The sequence below is a fragment of the Panicum hallii genome, chromosome 3 (assembly GCF_002211085.1).
Source record: "Panicum hallii strain FIL2 chromosome 3, PHallii_v3.1, whole genome shotgun sequence".
NCBI lineage: Eukaryota > Viridiplantae > Streptophyta > Magnoliopsida > Poales > Poaceae > Panicum > Panicum hallii.
This window is the reverse complement of record NC_038044.1, coordinates 18,366,067-18,386,695: the sequence shown is the minus strand read 5'-3', so window position 1 is coordinate 18,386,695 and position 20,629 is coordinate 18,366,067. Positions and strand designations below refer to the sequence as shown.

Genomic DNA, 20,629 nt, shown 5'->3' with positions numbered 1-20,629 from the left:
ATTATTTAGACTAAATTTTAAGCTCCTTCGCCACATTCTCAATCTACACGAAAGAACCCACGCGCCGTACGGGACCTGGATGCACGCGCTGTCGAGAAGCCTTGAAAGAGTGGCGGCAGAGAGCTACCCACCAGACCCGTCATTCCGTCTATAAGAGAGATAAATTTAAAGCAAAGTTCACAACTGCTTGATTGCAAACGAATCGAGGCCGGAGCCGAACCAAGAGCTAGCAGATTTAACGACGTATATGTTCTATTTTTCTTTTTACTTCCATTCCTTTCTCCTTTGTGCCTCGAATCTCGAGAGTCAATGGGTATTATGAAAATAACATTTATGAGGAACAGTATAAGCTACTAAAACTCAAGCATGTGCTTTAACCGGTGATAAAAGTGTTCTTTTTAGAAGGGTGATAAATGTGTGTTGTTTTTCACTCTCACGTAGTCTCCAGGACCTGGTCTGCGAAGACTTTGCAAACATCTGCTTTCATTATCCATATCATACCGTTTTTTGCTCTTAACAAATCCATTCTGAGATCTAATGTTTTGCCGGCTAGACGTTAACAAGTTTATGAAGCCCTTTAGGTTCTCACTCATGGTCCATTTTAAATTTGCTAGTCAAACGCAAACAAGTTTATAAAATCTTAGATTCTCACTCGCGGTCCATTTGAAAGTCTTTGTTTGCTCAACACATGGTGCGCAAGGTTCTCTAAGACCTGTTGGAACGATCTACTCTACTTCTAAAAGAAAGTTACTCTATAAAACTCATACTGATTGGTAAAAAGAGCTTGCTCCCTCCTTTTTATTAACCTTATTTACTTTTTTATTAATCTAGATATTTGGGTTGTCTTAGTGTCGTGGATAGTCAAATGCCACGTGCGTATGCGTATAAAATATGCGGAAGGTTATACGGGCTCTTTGTCATAGCTTTTCGAACAGCTTCGCCTAAAGCTGTACCAAAGAGGTATTTTGCAAACGGCTTCATGCATGAAGTACCTCGTGTAGCTGGAAACGGCTTTTGCTAGGCAGGAGGAGCTAAAAATACTAACTTCACCTCTTCTATCCACTCATGAATAATAGGGAGAAGTTATTTTGCCAAATATTTTTTAAAACAAATTCAACTTTACCAGAGAAGCTGCTTCAGACGCTGTTTCAGAAGAAGCTGAAACCATGGTAAACAGAGTAAATTACTATTCTCATTAACAATAGGACCTCTTTTCCGATCTTATCGAATTTGTTACTATGCAATTAGCTGGAACAGGGTAAGTTCATCATCCTTAGATGGCTTAAAAGAGGTGCATCTGATTACCGTTGGTAAACGTGTTAGGCACCCACAGTATAACAAAAAAGAGAGTATGACAAAAAAGAGAGCCTGAAGCATCAGATGCAGCTATGGTCATTCCTTTTTCTCCAAGCCGGACCCACCTTGTTTCTTCTGAGAACTTAAGCATCGTAGAATTGATCATATTTACAGCTGATTGCAAGGCGGTCCACCGTTACTGCCATCTGAGCTATATACATTGGTCCCGCTCTTACCTCTTGTAGAAGCCCGTACTAGGGTATCTTAGTTGACAACATATTTTGAGGTTTAAAAATTTGACGTATAAGGAATTTATACATGCTAATCCTTAAGATACTTTTTTTTTATAGTCCTTAAGATAGAGTTCGGCCATAGCTTGGAGTCCGAGGGATCTACAACAATGATTTTCCTAACAACTTCAATATGCTAAGACCATAATTCGGATCACACGTAGCTCGTGCCGCTCACATTCCAGATCACCTGTTTGCTGTGACCTCGGTTCGGCACGCATGTCGTGCGGCTGCCTAGACGCAACAAAACGAGCATGAAAGCCACCCAACCCAACGACAGGTTTCCGTGGCCTCGGTGAAACGCGACCGGAACCGGGGAGAGACCGATCGAGTGCAGCGGCGAGCAGCGGCGCGCGGAACCTCCGCCCGCGGGGCCCGCGGCGCACTCCGCAGCAGCCAGCCGCGGTCGGCGGAGCGGCCCAGCATCTTCAGCCTCGAGGCACACCCCACCCCACGCACCTGACCTTGGCGACCACTCCCTCCTCGGAATCCACCCCCGGTCGCCACGCCTCGCCGCCTCGGATCCGTTTCCACATTGCATCAATAAGCATCGAGCAGCATCTCGCGTCCGATCCGGCTCCCCTCTGTTCCGGCTCGCGGCACCGGCGTCGATTGCGGTCGCCTGCCGGCAGGCGCCCGCTAGGGTCGGGCGGCGATGGGGAACCGGACGAGGAGCGGGAGGCGCCGCCGTGCCAGCGGCGGCGGCGGGGGGAGCGCGAGCGGGAGCAAGCGCCTGCGGTGGGTAGCGGAGGAGGAGCTGGAGGAGGAGGAGGAGGCGGGGCCGGTGGATGGGGAGGACCTCTGCTTCGTCTGCAAGGACGGCGGCCTCCTCCGCGTCTGCGACTACAGGTTCGCCCGCCCGCGGTGCTCCCTCCCCTCTCTATCTCGTTTCATGATCCCCTTGCCGCCGCTGGTTACGGCGAGGTAGAGGGGGAAGTGTTGGTGGTTGGTGATTACGGAGCTAGCGGGAGTGAGGCTCGAGATAGAGTGCGCGTAGGTAGGGCCGCTGGGGGAATGAGCAAAGCCGCATGCTTCGCGGAGCTGCAAAATCGGGAGGATGCCTGTGCACGCGCTTTGGCATTGCTGCCGCAGGGGCTAGTAGGGGTTAGTGCAGTGTTTCCCTAAGACCCAAACCGGTGATGGAAGGACCCGGGTTATGCAAACATCGACCAATCATCAGTCCTGTTGCCTGTCGGTTTGCGATTTATCCACCCTGTTTGTAGCATGGTTCTAAATAGTGGACTAAGGGGTTTAGCGGCTGGACTCTAAAAACAGCTAATAGCGGGCTAAATGAGGCTATAGCGGCTAAATTATACATGAGTTCAAATAGCTGTACTCTGCCTCAAATAGCTATAGGGGGCTATAGCGGGAGATTTAAAACCTTGGTTTGTAGTGAGCGCTGTAGCTCTAGTCTGGAAACGGAATTGGCGTTGGCGCCAAGCGTCCTTTTCTTGTGGGGAACGTTGTCGGTTGCTCGCTCATCCAATTACTGTGACTGTTATGGTGTTATGCCTTGTAAATAGCGAGCTCGTCGAGGTTGTCGTGCAGTAAAAGTTTGGTTGATTGAAATTGAATTGGACAATTGATGTTGACTAATCCCTTGGTATCATGCTGTTATTAATTATTCATCTCTAAGGTGGTGAATTACTATGTACCATTGCTGTAGCCTTTTTTTCGCGTTCCTGAGATTTTCACCATGTCATCACTCTTCTTCTTCCAGGAGCTGCCACAAAGCTTACCATCCTGTTTGCGTGGGGAAAGATGTAGACTTCCTCAAGTCGGATGAAGAATTCATTTGTGGTGAGTGTTTAGTTGGTATTTCTTGAATCTTGCTATGAGTGCGCATCATTGTTGTGAAAGTGCATGTGCCTGTCCAGGAACAGACTGGCTTCCTGAAATTCGACACATCACTACCGTACTTTTTAATAAAGAAACCATATCGGATTACGGATTATACATTGCTTATTCTTTGTTCTTTTAGCTACCTCTTCTTACTCTAGCCATTGTATGATTAGGGACAGCAATATCCAGCTCAATATTTGGAAAATGAATTTTTGGGAAACATGAGCCTACAATTTTTCTGGCAGCCAACTAATTGTGTGAACACATAAATGACATAATTGCTTAATAGGCACAGGATCAAACCTAAAGCTCATAACTGGAAATATACTTCAGTTGTGACTTCTGCTCCTGGTTTCATATGCGTGTTCTGTACTTCTGTTCCACAGTAGATTATCAGTTATCCTGTATATTGGCTAAACTAAAATTTGCAGAATGGCATACATGCTTTATTTGCGAAGGACGTTCCCACTACAATTGCTTATGCTGTCCACAGCACACCTTCTGCCAAGGTTGTGTGGCACAGGCGGAATTTGTCCCAGTCCTGAGGAAGACTAAGGGGTTCTGCAGTAACTGTTTAAGGATGGTCATCATGATTGAGAAGAATGTTGATGTTGACTCTGATGGGGTAATTACATGCATGACCTCTGTGAAATTTCCTAGTTTTCCCTACTGTCATGCCATATATTGTTCCTTTTTCTTTACTATTGCTGGTCTTCCCTATTTTGTCATCTGGAAATATCTGATAATATTCTGTACTGGAAGTAATGATTTGATTGCGGCTTTAGGAAGTTCCTACAACTGTTGCTACAGGCCTGTTTCTTACAAGAGTGAAATGCACTCGGGTCCTACTTCAACTTTTCCCGGATTCTCACCTAGGTCCATAAACTCTCAAATTGACGATATATGTCCTTCAACTTTTTAAGTGGTTCGCTCCAAGTGAGAATCGGGTTCCCATGTCCATAATTGGACCTAGACTGAACCGCTTAAAAGTTTAAACCCAGATTCTCACTTTGAGAGTTTATGGACCTGTGTGAGAATGCAGGAGAAGCGCCTTTAAGGACCCCAAGTGCATTTCACTCTTCTAACAATGTAGTTGCTTCCATGTTATTTATTTTGTTTTTTTGGTGAAAATTAGTCTAGAGTAATTTAAGCTTCGACGTTTTCGTTCAACGCAAGCTTTTACTTTTCATCGTTACCTTACCTCTGCCAACTATTGATAGACTTTAGCTATTTTGTTTTTATTCCACCATATGGAGATATCTTATAAGCTTCTATGGTCCGAATAATTTGTTGACTTGTGGTGGTTTGCTTGTCGATATCGGGAGATTACTTATATGCTTCTGCGCTGCAAGTAATTGTTGGCTTGTGGTTCTAGCCGGTTCCTGCAAATGTTTTTTAGCAGGCCTTGTTTCTTTCATATTTCTAAACAAATTTCCTTTTAGAATTAATCTAGGGTAGCTTAAATTTTGGAGTCTATCTTTTTGAGTCAAGGCAGTCTATGCCATGTAGAATCTATGTTTCTCACTCCCCTTGTATGTGCACATTTAGTAATGGTAGTAACTCTGCATTTTCTAGGAGAGGGCCGATTTCAATGACAGGGAAACTTATGAATTTCTATTCAAGGAGTATTGGGAAATAGTTAGAGACAAGGAGGGCTTGACTCTGGATAAACTTGAAGAAGCATATGCTATTCTGAAAAGAGGCCAGAACTGCAAACAGGATTCAGATTTAGAAAAACTTAATGATGAAGAACGCAACTCAGACGATGACTTTGTGGGCAATACTGATGATGATGATGGTGAAGAGCCGTCTGCCCGAGCCAAATTAAATGGAACGGCAATGAAAATAAAATCTTTCCTGAAGAAAGGCAAGTCAGCGAGGAATGGCTTTGTGGGCTGGGCTTCGAAAGAGCTCATTGAATTCCTTTTGTCCATTGGGAAAGATACATCAGAAACTCTAGATCAATATCGTGCTGCTGAAGTGGTGAAGGACTACATTCGACAAAAAGATTTATTGCAAAAAGATAAGAAAAAACTTGTCATATGTGATGACAAGCTCCAGCTTTTGTTTAGGAAATCAAAAGTAAAGTACAACAAGATATATTACTTGTTAGAAAAGCATATTGCTGCAAACATGATATCAGATGATGAAATCCTCGCTAGTTCTGAGGATAACAGTGATTCAGTTATGACAAAGAAAGCTCGTACTGTGAGCTATCAGTCCAGTACCCTGAAGCGTACTCCTGAAATAAACAAGAGTTGTTTTGCTGCTCTTGTTCGTGATAACATTAATCTAATCTATTTGAGGAGATCATTAGTTATGGACCTACTAAAGGAGCCAGATACATTTGAAAGTAAAGTTGTTGGCTGTTTAGTTAGAATAAAGAATGATCCCAAAGATTATAGTTTCCAAAAGCGTAAAATGTTGTACCAGCTTGGAAAAGTAACAGGTAATGCTCGACTTTTACCATTCTATGCTTAATTTGCCTGCATTATTGCCATTCTTTTAGCAGATGATTAAATCAGCTTCTCATGCATATGCTCCTTTTATTTTGCTGTGCATTCGTCGTTGTCTTTCTGTGGATTGAATAAGAAACTGTGGTGTATTCCATATACGTTTCATCCATGCTCCGTAGCTTTTTGCGTCCAAATATTTGTTCATTTTCTGCTCATCAAAGATGTGCACAACAGGCATTAGGAAAACCACTGAAGAATACAAGATAAAAGACACAGCAAATGTTCTTTTATGTATTTTGAACATGCCTGACGTCAACATCTCGGTGTTGTCAGATGAAGATTTTGATGAGGTACGATTTACTGTGCCCTCGTGTGTGCTGACAGGTTTCGATAGCTGCTGTTGAATAGGGGGACATTCCTACCTGCACCTTTTTTTTAAAAAAAAATATTTGTTAAAAAATGTATGTACTATCAAACTGCAGTTATTATTGTTATTTCTCATTTAAAATGTTATTGTTTCCTCCCTTGCAATTTCATATTTTTAATGCATGCATGATGCTATGCAAAACATTTTGTTGTTTATTATAACAGGAAGAATGTGAAGATCTTCGTTTGCAGGCCCAGAATGAATCCTTTGAAAGGTATACTGTGGTAAGTTGTCTTTCTTGTTTCCTGGCGGTGCTGGCGGTGCAGTGGTAGATGATAACGCCAAGCATTGATGTTCTAGTTTGATAGGCACTCTTTGGTGATAGCCAGGAAAAGAAAAAAAAAATCAGTAAACTGCAAGAATGCCTTTTAGGCCCAAACAGGTTGGGTTAGGCTAGAGATTAAAAACAACAAGAATCATGTGCCTACTTCTATATTGCCAGATGCCATCTCATTGTTTGGTGCATTGCATTGAATGATAAAAGAGCCACCAGAACCTTTTCCTGTCTCACAGTTGTATCTTTATCGATGAACTGATGATCCAGTATCACAGTAATTTGATGTTTGGGTACAATTTCTGAAGGAATTTGCATACTTAGACATCGCTCTGATCACAATATCAAGTATTGCATGTTCATAATGCTTACGACAAATCGTCATGGATTATTATTTGTATGTGAAGTCTTTCGGTGCTGTATTTTTAAAACTAGCAGCAAACAATACTGGAGAGAATTTTCTCCTGTTTGGGCATATGCTTGTTTGTTTTAATTGAGTATTTTGTTTGACGTATGTGCTAAGGTTCTTCTAGTTGTCTTAACTTGCTGGATTCTACAGGGTGATCTTGAGGATAAAGCAAGAAGCTTACGCAGGGACATCATGAGTCATGTAAGTACACTACAATATCAGATTAACTTTGCACATTATCTTGTATGTTCTGAAAAATGTTTGCATTTTGAATCGAGATAAACTTCCTTTTCTGTTAAGTCAATAATCACTATTTGCATCTCAATTCTGATTACTTGGTTGCACTAAGATCTGCACTTTGGTTCTCAGAAATGTTTTCTTATAGATACACTTTTAATTTCACCTATTATTTGTTTGTTAGAGATTGTAACCGAGTGGCCATTACTCTCTTTCAGTGGATCAATAAAGAACTTCAGAGACTAGATAGATTAATTGACAAGGCGAACGAGAAAGGTTGGAGATATGAATATCCTTGCTTCATGAGCTCTTTTGATCATGTAGTGATGTATTTTAATGCGCAATTCAATCTTCTTTCCATGTTTATGACTGTCAATGTACTTTTGACTCACAAGTGGACTTTGTGCTGTACTGTTATATCCTTGACTGGTTATATTTTACTAAGGATGCATACCTGGATAAGAAACAGCTCTTACACAAACCATCTGAACAACAACGTCTACTTGAAGAGGTCCCACGAGTTATTCCAGAGATAGAAGATAGTAAAGATACTGAAGTTCAAGTTACAACAAGAGACAGGTCTACTAAGAAGAGCACTGTTACTTTTCAAGGTGACACTCCTAGGAATTGTTGGCCAAGATTTTCTATGATTGCTAATTGTTACTCAATTGAATCTGTGTCACGTTAAGCCTATTCAGAGAAATCTACAGAAATAAATTCTGGATGCACTTGATATTTTTTTTGCATCATCAGTTTTCCTTTCTGCTATCATTTTCTCTCTTTTTTTGGCTTAGATTTGTGATGTTAATTTATATAACTTCTTTACACTAGGGTTGCCTCGTGTAGTGCTCTTTATTTTGAATACCAAGACACTAAAAGTAGGTCATTGGATACATCACATGGACCGAAAGGACTTTTTTTTTTTGGCATTCTCTTGTTATATCATTGACTTTTTTCAGTAACTTTTTTTTTAAAATGTAAAGTAAACACCATTTAATTTTTTGCAGGTACCAATGCAGAAAGCATTGTTTCTTTGAAAAGATGCTCAGAAGAAAAATATAAAGGTTTGCTTATATAATTTGCTTTCAACTGCTTTCAATGAGAGGCGAACATTGTGATATTTTCTTTTTGGGTAGGTACCAATGGGACTAGAGCATCAGTTCTGAAGAGCTGCGCTGAAGAAAAATTCAAAGGTTTTGCATTTTGCTTAGATGATCAGCACTTCTGTTTTGAACTTCTATAGGAGGTTAATCCTTTTGTTTTGGTACTGATTGGGGGAGTATTCTTTGCTTGAATATTTCTTCAGAAGAAAAATATAAAGGTTTGCTTATATGATGCGTGCTAAACTATTTTGAATTGGAGAGGTAAGCACTGTAATTTGTTGTAGGTACTGGGCGGGAGACAGAGCTTTCCTTGAAAAGTTTATCAGAAGAAAAATCTGAAGGTTTGCTTTTACAACATACATTTGCTTTGATTCTGTGAAGTTGTTGTCCCTTTGATATAAATTTTTAGTTGGTAGTTTGGTACTGAGAAAAATCTCAATATCGCATTGCACCTGTTTATTTGTGACATCAAAGACTTTGGAACTTAACACTAACGAGCTATTCGTGCCCATCTGGTACTCTTTGTAACTAATTTTGCCATATGATATAGGATGAACTTAGTCTTGCCACACATTTTGCTCGTTAATTATAGGGAAAACTGATTCCATGACATCGAAAAATGGCACTTTTAGAAATATACCACTGAGCTGACTTTGTACACTTTAATACCATTGAAAGATGGCATCATTTTGAAATATGTCATTCCATCACCTTTTCCTTCCATCAGTTCATTTTTCCGTCAGATCTGATACAAGTGCACTTATCTTCTATCTGAAAACGTTGCTGGTTTGTTCTCATCAGTCCGGCTCTGGCCGTGCCCTAGCGCGCAGCCCCCTGCTGCCCTTGTTCTACAGTCTTCCTCCCCCCCCCCCCCCTAAATTAAGCAGCTTGGAACTCAAATCAAACCTTTGTGCCAGCAAATGGAGCTTAGTCCTGCCCAAATCGAACTTCTCAATGGCTGAATCGAGTTTTCTTCCTCAAATCGAGCCGCTTAGTTGTCAAATACTCAAATTGAAGCTGCAGGATGCCCAATCGAGCTGTGCTCCAGCCCAAGCTGAGCTTGTTGATGGCCAAACGAGTCTTCAACCCAAATCGAGCTTGTCCGTGCGTCAGCTGTGCCATAGTTGTTCTCAGCAGCTCATAGGTGCAAAAATCTGTGGTGGCCTGTGGCAGAGTCAAGTTAGGGTTCAGCTGTGGGTGAAAGCTGGATGGTGCGCAGCAGCCTTTGGCGGAGCTTAGCTGGGGTGTGGCTTCGTGCGGAGGCTTGCCTGAGTGTTACAGACTCTGGCGGAGCCTAACTGTGATGCAGCCACGGGTGGAGAGAGCCTGGGATGTGGCGGTGTGCGGCGAAGCCAGGATGGGGCGTGCTGCAGGTGGAGCTGTGGCTGTGGGTGGATGTGGGCCAGATCACGGCAGTCTGAATTGCGGTGTGGTGGCGGCCTGCACCAGAGATGCAGAGGACGAACTCGCTAGAATAGAGAACGTGGAAGATGAATTGGCTGCAACACAGAAGGCGGAGGAGGGATGGAAAATGTGATTGAGTGGTAAATTTCCTAACAGTTTTCAATGGTATTTAAGTGTATTGAATCAGTTCGGTGATATATTTCTAAAACGAGGATCTTTCGACATCACAACCAATTTTTCCTTAATTATAATGTAGTAAAATCCCTGAGTCATGGATTATGCTTTGCTGTCTGTAGGATTTAAAATTGGAGCATGAGGATTGAGCTACCTTACTTGTTCTCATTCATTGTTTGATGCAGCTACTAACGCCTACACTGGTGGTGGTACAGCTGTAATGGATACTCAGAAACAGGACACTGAAGGTTTTATCTTGTTACATGTCTTTTCACATACTTGATCCGTCTTCTAGCACCCTTTCCGCTACATGTGTATCTGCCATGACGCCATTACATTTTCATTCTGAGATATCTGAGTATTTGCATCATCATGCATCCAATAATATATGTGATATTCCATCTGTTCAAAACCTGGGTGCTAAAGGTTAGCTTATACTGACCCTGCATGTCTAAACGTGTAACTTGATTGAGGCATCTTTCTTAGTTGCTTTGCATTTTGGAGAAACACTAATGCCTGGTTTTTCTTGTTTTCACTTTTCATTCTGCGTGGTGTAGGTGCTGATGCGGGTGTTGATGTTGATACAGCTGGAGTGAATGTTCAAAGGCGGAGCACTGAAGGTTTGTCTGAAATAATTTTTTGAGGATGGTCTTCTATTACCTTTCCTCTTGCTGCTGCTGTATTTTGACGCACGCACCATGTTGAGCTACCTGACACTCTTCCTTATTCGTACTTCATACAGCCACAAAAGCCAACACTGCTGGTGATGTACCTGGAACATCTGCTCAAGAGCAGGGTGCTAAAGGTTTGTTCTTACTAGTCTGTCGTTTTACTAGTTATGTCTAAACTGGTAATTTTTTTGGAGGCAGAGCTATTTTCAGTCGCATGAAGTCATACCTGACTTGCTGGTTGCTGCTAGTTTGTTGTCTTGCTGATTGATTTAGCATGGTATTCCTCTGAAGTTCTAATCCCTCCCCTCTCCTTTCCACTTGTTTCAGCTGCTGATATTATTACCATTGAAGATGACGATGATGATCAGCTGTGTGAAAGCAGTGGACAAACAGCAGTTGTTGATCTAGAAGCCAATGGTGCCAATGATACTCATCATGCGCACAAGACAAATAACATACCACGCAGAGTCAACAGAGACGTGAAGGTGAAGGGGGGAGCCTCACTGCACAGGTGCATGTGGCATTACATCGATCCTCAGGGCGACGAGCAAGGGCCTTTTTCAATGGAGCAACTGTACCGTTGGTGGAACAATGGCTACTTCCCCAATGATTTCAGAGTCTGGAAGACAGGCCAAACTAGCGACGCCGCCATCTCGATCATAGATGCTCTGCAGGTGATCAATGAGGCAGAGGCAAATACAGGGCCTCATGTTATAGATGACTAGATGTACTTCTGGAAATATCGGAGAAAGGGGGCGAGGACTTCTTAGCTGTAAATAGATGTAGTCCTTTGTAACATATAACATCCTACCCCCACCCCTGCCCCACCAATCCAGAAACCCAGTCACCGAGCAAAACCGATGCTTTGCCTTGTCCTGCCAAGGTGTGGCCTAATTTGGACTGTAAGCTGCCTCACCCTTTGGCCTAGGTGTATTTTGTGCCTGGAAACTGCTTTAGACGTCTGCTTGGCGTCAAGCAGTTGCGATCAGATACCATGGGTTTGTGTACATGATGGGCAGACAAGGCTCTGCGCGGTGGTTTGACGGGAAAACATGCTTTGGTGGATCAAATTATTTCCGAATTTTCTGGTACTGTGACGATGCTGCTGAAATGCGTCTGAGCCCTTGACTTCCTTGCATGCATGCTGGTTGCAGGTTGGCACGCGTTATGCAAGCGCATGCGCGTGAGCAAGCTACAAGAGCTGTCCGTGTCCGACGTGGATCGCAAGCCGGCTCAGGCCATCCCCTCACGCCAAACCAAACCGATTGCGACATGATCACACCTGACAGCTCCTCCCGATCCCCATCAACCCAAACTTGAATCCAAATCCATCTCGCTCACGACTCCAATCCCAACTTCTTTTTTCCAAAATTGAAGTCCCTTATAAACCTCCTCGTCAGCAACCTCCTCCAAGGAACAAGAGCAGGTCCAAGCAAGAACCCAGAAACCAGCCACCGCCATGGCCTCCGCGCGCCGCCTCGGCGGCCTCCTGCCGCTCGTCCTCCTCCTCCTCACCGTCATCTCGGCGTCCGAGTCCGACCCGACGGTCCTGGCGGCCGCGGCCGGCGACGCCTCGGGCCAGCCGAGCGCGTACAAGATGCTGGAGGGGTTCGGGTTCCCGCGGGGCATCCTGCCGGAGGGCGTGACGGGGTACACGTACAGGCCGTCGGACGGCGCGTTCGAGGTGTTCCTGGGCGGGGACTGCGAGTTCGACGTCGACGGCGGGTACCGGCTCACGTACCGGCGGAGGATCTACGGCAACGTGGAGGGCGGCAGCATCCGGAACCTCGGCGGCGTCTCGGTGCGGATGTTCCTCCTCAACTGGGGCATCGACCGCGTCGTCATGGAGGACGCGGCCCACCTCATGTTCTACGTCGGCCCGCTCTCGCAGGCGTTCCCCGCCGACAACTTCGAGGAGTCCCCGCAGTGCCGGGGCCGCCGCTGCGGCGGCGACGGCGCCGCCGTGGGCGCGGCGGCGGTGTAGGATGTTCCGGCGGCGACACGCACCTATCCATGTGGGTTGATTCAAGGGAGAGGAGGGTCAAACGATCGAGATTGTTGGTTCATGCTGTACGTGTACAAATTAAGACTCAATTGTATTGCCAGGCATTGGAATCTTACCTCAAAAATTCAGCATAGAAAAACCAACAAGATTTGTATGAACAACCAGATAGTGACAAACAAGATGCTGGCAATTTGACCATATTCCCCGTCGTCGCTCGTCAGACTTGGGTGAAAGTGAAACATGAACTTGCCGCAAGGCATGGTTTTGCAAGATTCGCTTTGAAATCCACAAAGGCCATGGCCCATCGGCGTGGATGGGCCCTGTCAGTTGCGTGCCAGGGGCTGGCCCGCCTCGTGCATGCGGTGGCGCACGAGTTTCGTCCGTTCCTCAGTTTTAGGCCGTATTTTCCTCGAGAAAAAAGTTTTCTTTACCTCTCTAAACTTTAGGACGAATTTATATTCCCTCCTTAGATAATAAAATCGTCTAAAATATGACCTTCTTAGCTGGTTTCTCTCAGTGATTTTTTCTTTTCTTTTTATATTTATTTTCGGTGAATCTTTGAAAAATTATAAAATAGAAAATCCAAATTTTTTGAACTCCACATAATTAGATCTATGCAACGAACATATAATATGATATAATTTAGTAAAAAAATTATTATACTTTTAGATATATGCTTTTTTAATTAATTCATAGCTACAATTTCCGTGGTCCAATTATGATAAATTTTTTATGGTGGACTAATAATTATATGCTTGAGTTTTAGTAAAATTTTTATACTCATTGGATCATGTATTCTTGAGCAACTAAATTCTAAGCTATATCAGAGATTCTTCAGATTCTTGAGCAACTAAATGAGATGTCAGGTCGTATGTGCAAATCTGGTCCAACAGGTGGTACACCACCAAGCTGAATGTTTTTTTTTAATCTGAAGGTGAATAATAAACAACCGATTGAACATTGATTGTATAATAGGACTACTGTGCATACCAGCCACATCATCTATTGTTTAGTCGCTCAAGTCTTAAGCACGGATACCAATAAACACGTAATGGAATCGTGGAGAATAAGTTCGCAGGTAAGCACTTGAAATATACTATATATACGACAGACACAGGACAGGTTGAACTTTTGTACGGCAAAAATCGTTTACACTTCTGTCATATATACAAGTCTAAATGCCTAGTGTCAACACATATTGTGCCAAGATAATGACTCGACAGAATCCCATTTCCCATGTGTAATTCAGATTAGACAGTGGCAATTACGAATCACGAGGTAATCATATAGTAAAGGTTTTCAGCTCTGATCACTCATGCGTGCGAGTACTCATTGGCATTGGCTGTCTTCTTCGCTTGATTTCCTGTCCGAGCCTGGTCCGGCGGGTCGTACTGAATGTCACAACTCACGAACCTGTGGCCCAACAACAAACGCTGCTACTGCTGCAGTCGCCGTCGTCGGCAAAGCTAGGGGGATTCCTGAGAGGGGTAGTATCGGCGTCATCAGGACGAGACAGCGGCTGCAACAGCGCAGTGTGGCTTCGCCAGATTGCTTTCCACCAGAGGACGTACGTACCTGAAGATTCCAACAGTATACGTGTGCCCACTGAAGCTGTCCTTTGTGTGCGTCCTGTAAGCTAGCTAGGTGCACCTCTAGTCGCCTCGGCTTTAAAACTAACACATGACGCTCAACGCTGGCCTCTTATTCTGATCTAATTAAGTTATTAACTACGCACCCTGCATATGCTCTAGATTCTAATGGTTGACTGCTATGGGTGGCAACTCGTTAGTTGTTCGAGTACAAAGCATATGCACATATAGACAAGAAATGGAATCGTCACGAAGCTAGGTAAGCATGCACTCCCAATCACATATACATATATATATATATATATATATATATATGAGATATGCAAAATTTATTCTACTTGTAGCTACTTCTATATACGTATCTTATGGTGTGTAATCGTACTAGACCATCTGTGATGATACCTACTTATTTTTAAATATGTGACCATACATGGAGTATATGGACATGCTTATTTTTATATACTAGTATTAATATATAATCATGATATATTTAAAAAATAAGGATGCTTTTGAACTTTTTCGTACATATATAAGTGATAAATAAGTATATAGATATACACACAGTGAGGGTAGGTACAAGCGAGTGTAGATAAAACTTATCATATACATATATATATATATAAGTGCGTATATATGATTATTAAAATGCTTTGAGATCGTTATTGTACAGTAGTTTATTAGGTCAGCATGCACCCAGCCTCACCTTTCTTTCTGGCCAGACAAATAATTAATAGTATAATTAATATAATAATGTCCGCACGCGTGCAGCTGGAACTTTGTGGAGCACTCGTATTATTCTGCAAATATATGCTGTCAAAGTGCCAACTACTACTCATCAGCTTGCCGTCACGCTAGCTTGTGCGCTTCCCGGTTAAGAGACAGCGCGACACTGATGAGCTTGGTCTAAGCCTAAATTATTCAGATGGGATACCGCGTCAGGTACGTGTCCAGCATGCATGCATCAAGCCACACGATCAAGTCTAATTTTTGGATTATAGAGTAATAATAATGGAAGAACAACACACCCATGGACGACGCTCGGCAGATGCGCGCGGGCATGTATGAGCCACCTATCTATCATATCTCGGTATCTTGGCCTTTTCTTGCGCTTGGTTTCTCTCCTCTAAAACTTTTGTTTGCTTCTCTCTCTCTGATGTTGCTGTCCCTCTTTTGTTTGACGCTGAAACAATGGCCGCAACCATCCACGTACGTCCACGGTTCACCTGTCGCGCGCGCGCACAAGCCAGCTAGGGCAGCAAAACGCTTTCCACGCTAGTGCCCTGCAACCAACAGTGACCTCCATTCCCTCGCTCCTCATGTATCATTGCACAGAAGAATAGAGATATGATTATTATACATATATACGAATCATTTATTTATATTAATTATTTGTTATAGTCGCTACGTAGTAAGAGCAACTTGAGCGAAAGCCTTTGAATCAAATCCTTCGAATGCTAAATAGAGGCTGCTTCTATTTTTTAGCGGCTGCTTCTATTTTTTAGCGGTTTTAATTTGCTTCAACTCCAACAATAGCATTCAATTATAATTTATAGCAGAGTGTTCTCTAGAGAACCTATAGGATTGAAGAGTGGAGAAGAGATTTTGTAGAACTTTTTAAAATAGAGGGTCCAGTAGAGATTCTGCTGGAGTCTATTTTTTAGCGCAACCTCCTAAACTTAACTTGAGATAAATGACTGTTTAAAGGTTTGAGATAAATGACAGTTTAAAGGATCTGCTAGAGTTGCTCTGACAGAATATGTAGTTTAGTTTAGTGTAGCTTGGAGATAATACGACGCGGCACATCGGCGTCAGCTTTTAGTAGCCCCACGTTCCCGTCTTTACTCGATCGCTCTCCGCCTACGTGTCACCCCCAAAACTGGACGTGCATTAAACAAACTTTCGTTCACGGACGACGACGCCCGATCCAACCAGAATAATTGAGCCCCGATATATTCCGGCCGGTACGATCACACATCATCGCACCAACATCAGTTAGCAGCCGATCAATCAATGCGATCCTTGTGTATATAGCTAGAGCCGCAGGCCCGGCCCGGCAATGGCCAGTTTCGTCTTCGGCCGGCCGGCCGGCCGATCGAGAGAAAAGGTGGTGGCGACGAGATACGGACGCACAGTGCGGCGATGGGTACGCGACACGCGTTCCCGACGCGGCCGACGGCGCCACCGCGGGGACGGCGGCCGGCGCCCGTCGACGACGAGCCGTCGGTCTCCCGGCCCGGCCGGCCGCTTTCTTCTACCTCTCTACCGGCGGTGGTATCGGTTAGACGTACGCCTCGGACAGCTAGCCTTCCGCCGCCACGTCGCTGTCGCTCGGCCACAGGCTCTGCAGGGGCACACGCACTCTTCTAGCTACGTACTAGCACAACGCATCAAGAATCTCGGGGTTACATCTGGGCAGACCTGTGCCATGATCTATCTGAAAGCAGCTGGGTTTTCTGGATAACCACGCGTAGTATCATCATCCGCAGTACACGGCAGCAGATCGTACAACTACAGATTATTGTTAATGCTGTTGGGTAAGATATGAGAGAAAAATGACCTGGGTAAAAATAATAGAAATAATGTCACGAACTCGATCGATCTCGACGCGCGTTGATTCTAGCTCGAAAGGTACATGGGTCCTAACCCTAACAGTGTGCGATAAGCTTGGCAGCCGCCGATGGATGCCGAAAGCGCTTTTCCGGCAGATGAGAAAGCGGGCGCTTTGACCGGTCTGTCTAATTGGATGGTACAGTAATGGCGAGCCTAATCTCCTGTCACGCCCAACAGGTCCCGTTCCAGCGATGGAGCCTGGCTCAGCTAGCTACGTTACGGCTACTGGTGGTGGGGGCGACGGGGCCAGCGTGCGCGGCCGCGTGGGGGGTGTGCGGGCTGCGGCGGCTGGGCCCGTGGGCGTGCTCCGCGACCGGAGCCCGGATCTTCCGCGGGCGGCGTCTTTGTGGGTCCACCACTTTGCGGTTCGTGTGTGTTCGATTCGACCGTCGGTGCGAATGTGCGTGCGCGACACACTTTTCCGTGAACGAGTTGTGCATCGTACACACATTTAGGTGGTGCTGGTAATTAACGAGTGCAGTTTGCAAATGGAACGGGATTAGATAGAGTATAGAGTTTCAAGTGGGAAGATATGGGGAGGGAGTAAGGTGGTTTTGAGAGCATTCAGTGTGGAGCATCTTTATTTTATTTTATTCTGATCCCTATTATTATATGGGGGCTGACATATATTGAGTTGAGTTGAGTTGACCTGCGAAATTATATTTTATTATGAAAATTCACTACTTGATGTTCTGATACTGTCGTATAGTACTAAATTGCTAATAGAACCACTCTATTAAAAATATTGCATTATTAAGATGGTCAGCTAAGATATCAACACGCATGTCTCAAGAGAACAAAAGATATATATATAGTTTTACTAGAAAGGAAAATGGTCATTTGTCCATAAAAGGAGTGACATGTGATGCAGTGGCACTAAATCGATGAACAAATGATGATTTAGCCAATAAAAAGGGTGCCATGTGAGATCATGTGACGTTAAATCAATTAATTGGAGCATATAATATAGGAGCTCACGACTCAAACCCCACAACTATCCTAGGATTGGAATGAAACTATTTTTTTTCTAACAACTATAACAAGTCTTGTTGTGTCATATTAAGTTTAGTTGAGTTAGACTAGGAAACCATATGAACTTAAAATGTTATAGTCATGTTGTAAAAGTGGGAATCTAGTTGATTTATGTTGATTTATGGTTCGTGACAAAAAGAATTTGAAAGGTAGTAATAAATTTACAATATCCCAATTTGTTCTTGACATCACTTCTATTCGGTGGCATAAATGGAAGTTGAGTTGAGTTGACCTCCGAAATATCAAAAAAGAACATTTCTTGGAACCACTGCATGCCATGAAAATGCCATCAATGTCGCACAATTGCTATAGATATAAAACCAAACTATATAAGAAGGTAGATGTATGATGTTTAAGGTACTATAGTTGTGGCCAGCTTAATGGTTTGAGTGTGGTACCCATATTGTTAGGGATCTCTAAACTCATGAGAATATCAATATATCATCAGGTATCATTGCTTGTTATCTGCTTACAGAGGACATTCCCACCTTTGTATACAGTTACTGTGTTATTGGGCATATGCCCACTTCCCACACTCTTTGTTGTGCAACTTTTAAAAGGGATAAAGAGAGGGGAAATCAAGTATATATAATAATTTGAAGCAATTTTTTAGTTATATCTTTTGTACGAACCACTCAAAAGTTAGTGAGTATTCATATGCAAAAATAGTAATTGGTCTTGTACCAAGGCGGACCATATGTGTAAAAAAAGAAAACTGAGTTTGTAAATATCATACCCACTTAATATTAAAGAATAACAAGCATAAAATGAGATCAACTCACACAAGCAAAATACATGTACTATTAATATCACCTCTACCTTGCAATTCGAAATGCAATTATATCAAGAAAGATTAGGTTCAAGAACATATTTGGACAATCATTTCAAATAATATCTAAGCTAGGTACGTCTTCTTTTCCATTTTAGGAGTACATCTTATTACCCCATTTCCCCATTGGTCATCTTGTGTAACAGGGCATTGCCCCCCCCCCCCCCCCTCCTCCCATCATGCACACACAAATGGAAAATGTGCATAACATTTATCCAGCACTAAGGTAAGAAGTTCTCTGGAAATAGCTCAAAAGTGAGTTATATCCGACAAAAGAGTTTTTCATACTAATACAATTTTTAAAGATATAGCACAAATATGACATGAAGGCATAGTCATTTGGAAAGAAGAACTAGCTGTGTAGGATTATCTACGCAGGATTGTGTCGTGCGTGATTTTTTTTCAATCAAATAGCTAGCATGCTTCATCTGATAAATATAAATGCACATAAACCATGAATTTATAAAAAGTTGAGTGAGAACATTTTTGTAGAGATCAATCACAGTAGAAATGTTATGGCACAAAGTGCTTGCAAGAAGATGTCTTCTATTGCATGTTAAAACATAGTCCTCCACAAATAGTCCTCCACAACTTTATAAGCTAATAAATCTCACCTAACTTTGAGGGAAAGAACCTTAGTTTGATTCAAGAACTGCATTGTGTTGCACAACTCATACTCCCATATATGCAGAAATCTGAAAAGAACATACATGCATGGAATAATACATATAATTGGCTAAGCAACACATGTATTAAACAAGGAACAAAGTTCTTTTCCCCAATTGTTACAGGTAACAACAGTTGTATGCATCGGGTAAAAATGCCATACTCTGTTGATGATCCATTAGTTTGTTGTTAGCTGGGACCTAAAAGGTCAAGTTCGCTCACATCTTCTCCATCTCCATCTACCATGGGACCCACTTTTCATGAAAAGTTATGTAATCTTTTATGAAAAGTGCTAAAAAAGAAATAAGAAATCGATGCGCCTCGTGGAAGGCTTGCTGCCGCCGTGCCCTACCACAAAGGATCGCTGGTGCACCTATAGATGGCAATAGGTAGAAAATATCCGCGTGCCTGCAGATAGGAAACCCAATGAGCATGAATATGGGTCTAAGTCTGTGCCCATGGGTACAGGGGCAGGCGGGATCATAAACCCAATGGATATCTGCTTATGGGTATGAAATAATGATATCTACACCCGCGAACCCGCTAGACCCACTTTAAAAGCTGACATGTGACCCACCAATACCCGGATATGTAAACTCTTGTTACGTTTCACCCTCATCGATCTCATCCTCATTTCTTTTGTCCTCCCAGATTCCTATGCTCGGCTGCCATACTTACCAAATCAGCCCTTTCTTTGTGCCGTCGCCTGCCAGCCCTGCCCCCCCCCCCCCTCCCTTTTGAACCTGGCTCTTAGATTATATATTTACGCTAAACTTTCAGACCCTTTACCATTTCTAATGCCACCATGATATTGCCTTTTGTTACGCGGGTTGCCACTTCTATAAATAAAATTGAGATGGAGATCAGGATCGGGAACACCATTGTTCATCAAGTCTGAGAGGAGAAAATATCGAGAGGGAGGATAAGGTAGGACGTACTATAGATATTTTATAAAAAAATTAGCATCTAATAGTGAGTTTGAACTAACACAAGTACCATGGGGGAGATATGTTTTTTCGTTGGTCGATCATAATTTAGGTACCATTCAGTTGCATGTTCTCAAAAAAAAAATTATGTAAAATTCAGCCACGTTAGTATTGTTTGCACAAAACTTAAGTACTATTCATCTGGGCAATTCATCGTCCCGCACATTCTCGGCTATCCCCTGCCTTGGCCCGCACTTTCCGCTTCGGCATCCTACCACCCACGTGTCGCCGCGGCGACGGACGCACGTTCCCGCAAGGGGCCCGCTCCCCCGGCCCAAAACGGAACGCCTTTCCACTTGAGCCGCCATTCGGCGGGCCCCGGCCGTGCC

General features: G+C 43.3%; 2 protein-coding genes across 4 annotated transcripts; both read left to right on the top strand.

Annotated features, from left to right (window-relative positions):
• The first annotated feature begins 1,855 nt into the window (after positions 1-1,855).
• On the top strand, positions 1,856-11,656 carry LOC112885713 (uncharacterized protein At5g08430-like). Of its 3 annotated transcripts, none has more exons than XM_025951324.1 (16): positions 1,856-2,435; positions 3,307-3,386; positions 3,860-4,053; positions 5,004-5,877; positions 6,119-6,234; positions 6,476-6,535; positions 7,145-7,195; positions 7,450-7,520; positions 7,673-7,842; positions 8,239-8,295; positions 8,368-8,424; positions 8,619-8,675; positions 10,128-10,160; positions 10,470-10,532; positions 10,655-10,717; positions 10,911-11,656. In XM_025951324.1, the coding sequence occupies exons 1-16, from the start codon at positions 2,242-2,244 to the stop codon at positions 11,306-11,308; spliced, it is 2,538 nt and encodes an 845-aa protein (XP_025807109.1). In that variant the 5' UTR covers positions 1,856-2,241; the 3' UTR covers positions 11,309-11,656. The 3 variants fall into 3 exon arrangements, with proteins under 3 accessions (XP_025807109.1, XP_025807108.1, XP_025807110.1); XM_025951323.1 differs by having other exon boundaries at positions 10,098-10,160; XM_025951325.1 differs by lacking the exon at positions 8,619-8,675.
• Positions 11,657-11,793: 137 nt separating this feature from the next.
• Positions 11,794-12,707, top strand: LOC112885714. The gene has a single exon (XM_025951327.1). It carries the CDS (start codon positions 12,043-12,045, stop codon positions 12,565-12,567), a length of 525 nt encoding a protein of 174 aa, XP_025807112.1. The 5' UTR covers positions 11,794-12,042; the 3' UTR covers positions 12,568-12,707.
• Positions 12,708-20,629: the final 7,922 nt, after the last annotated feature.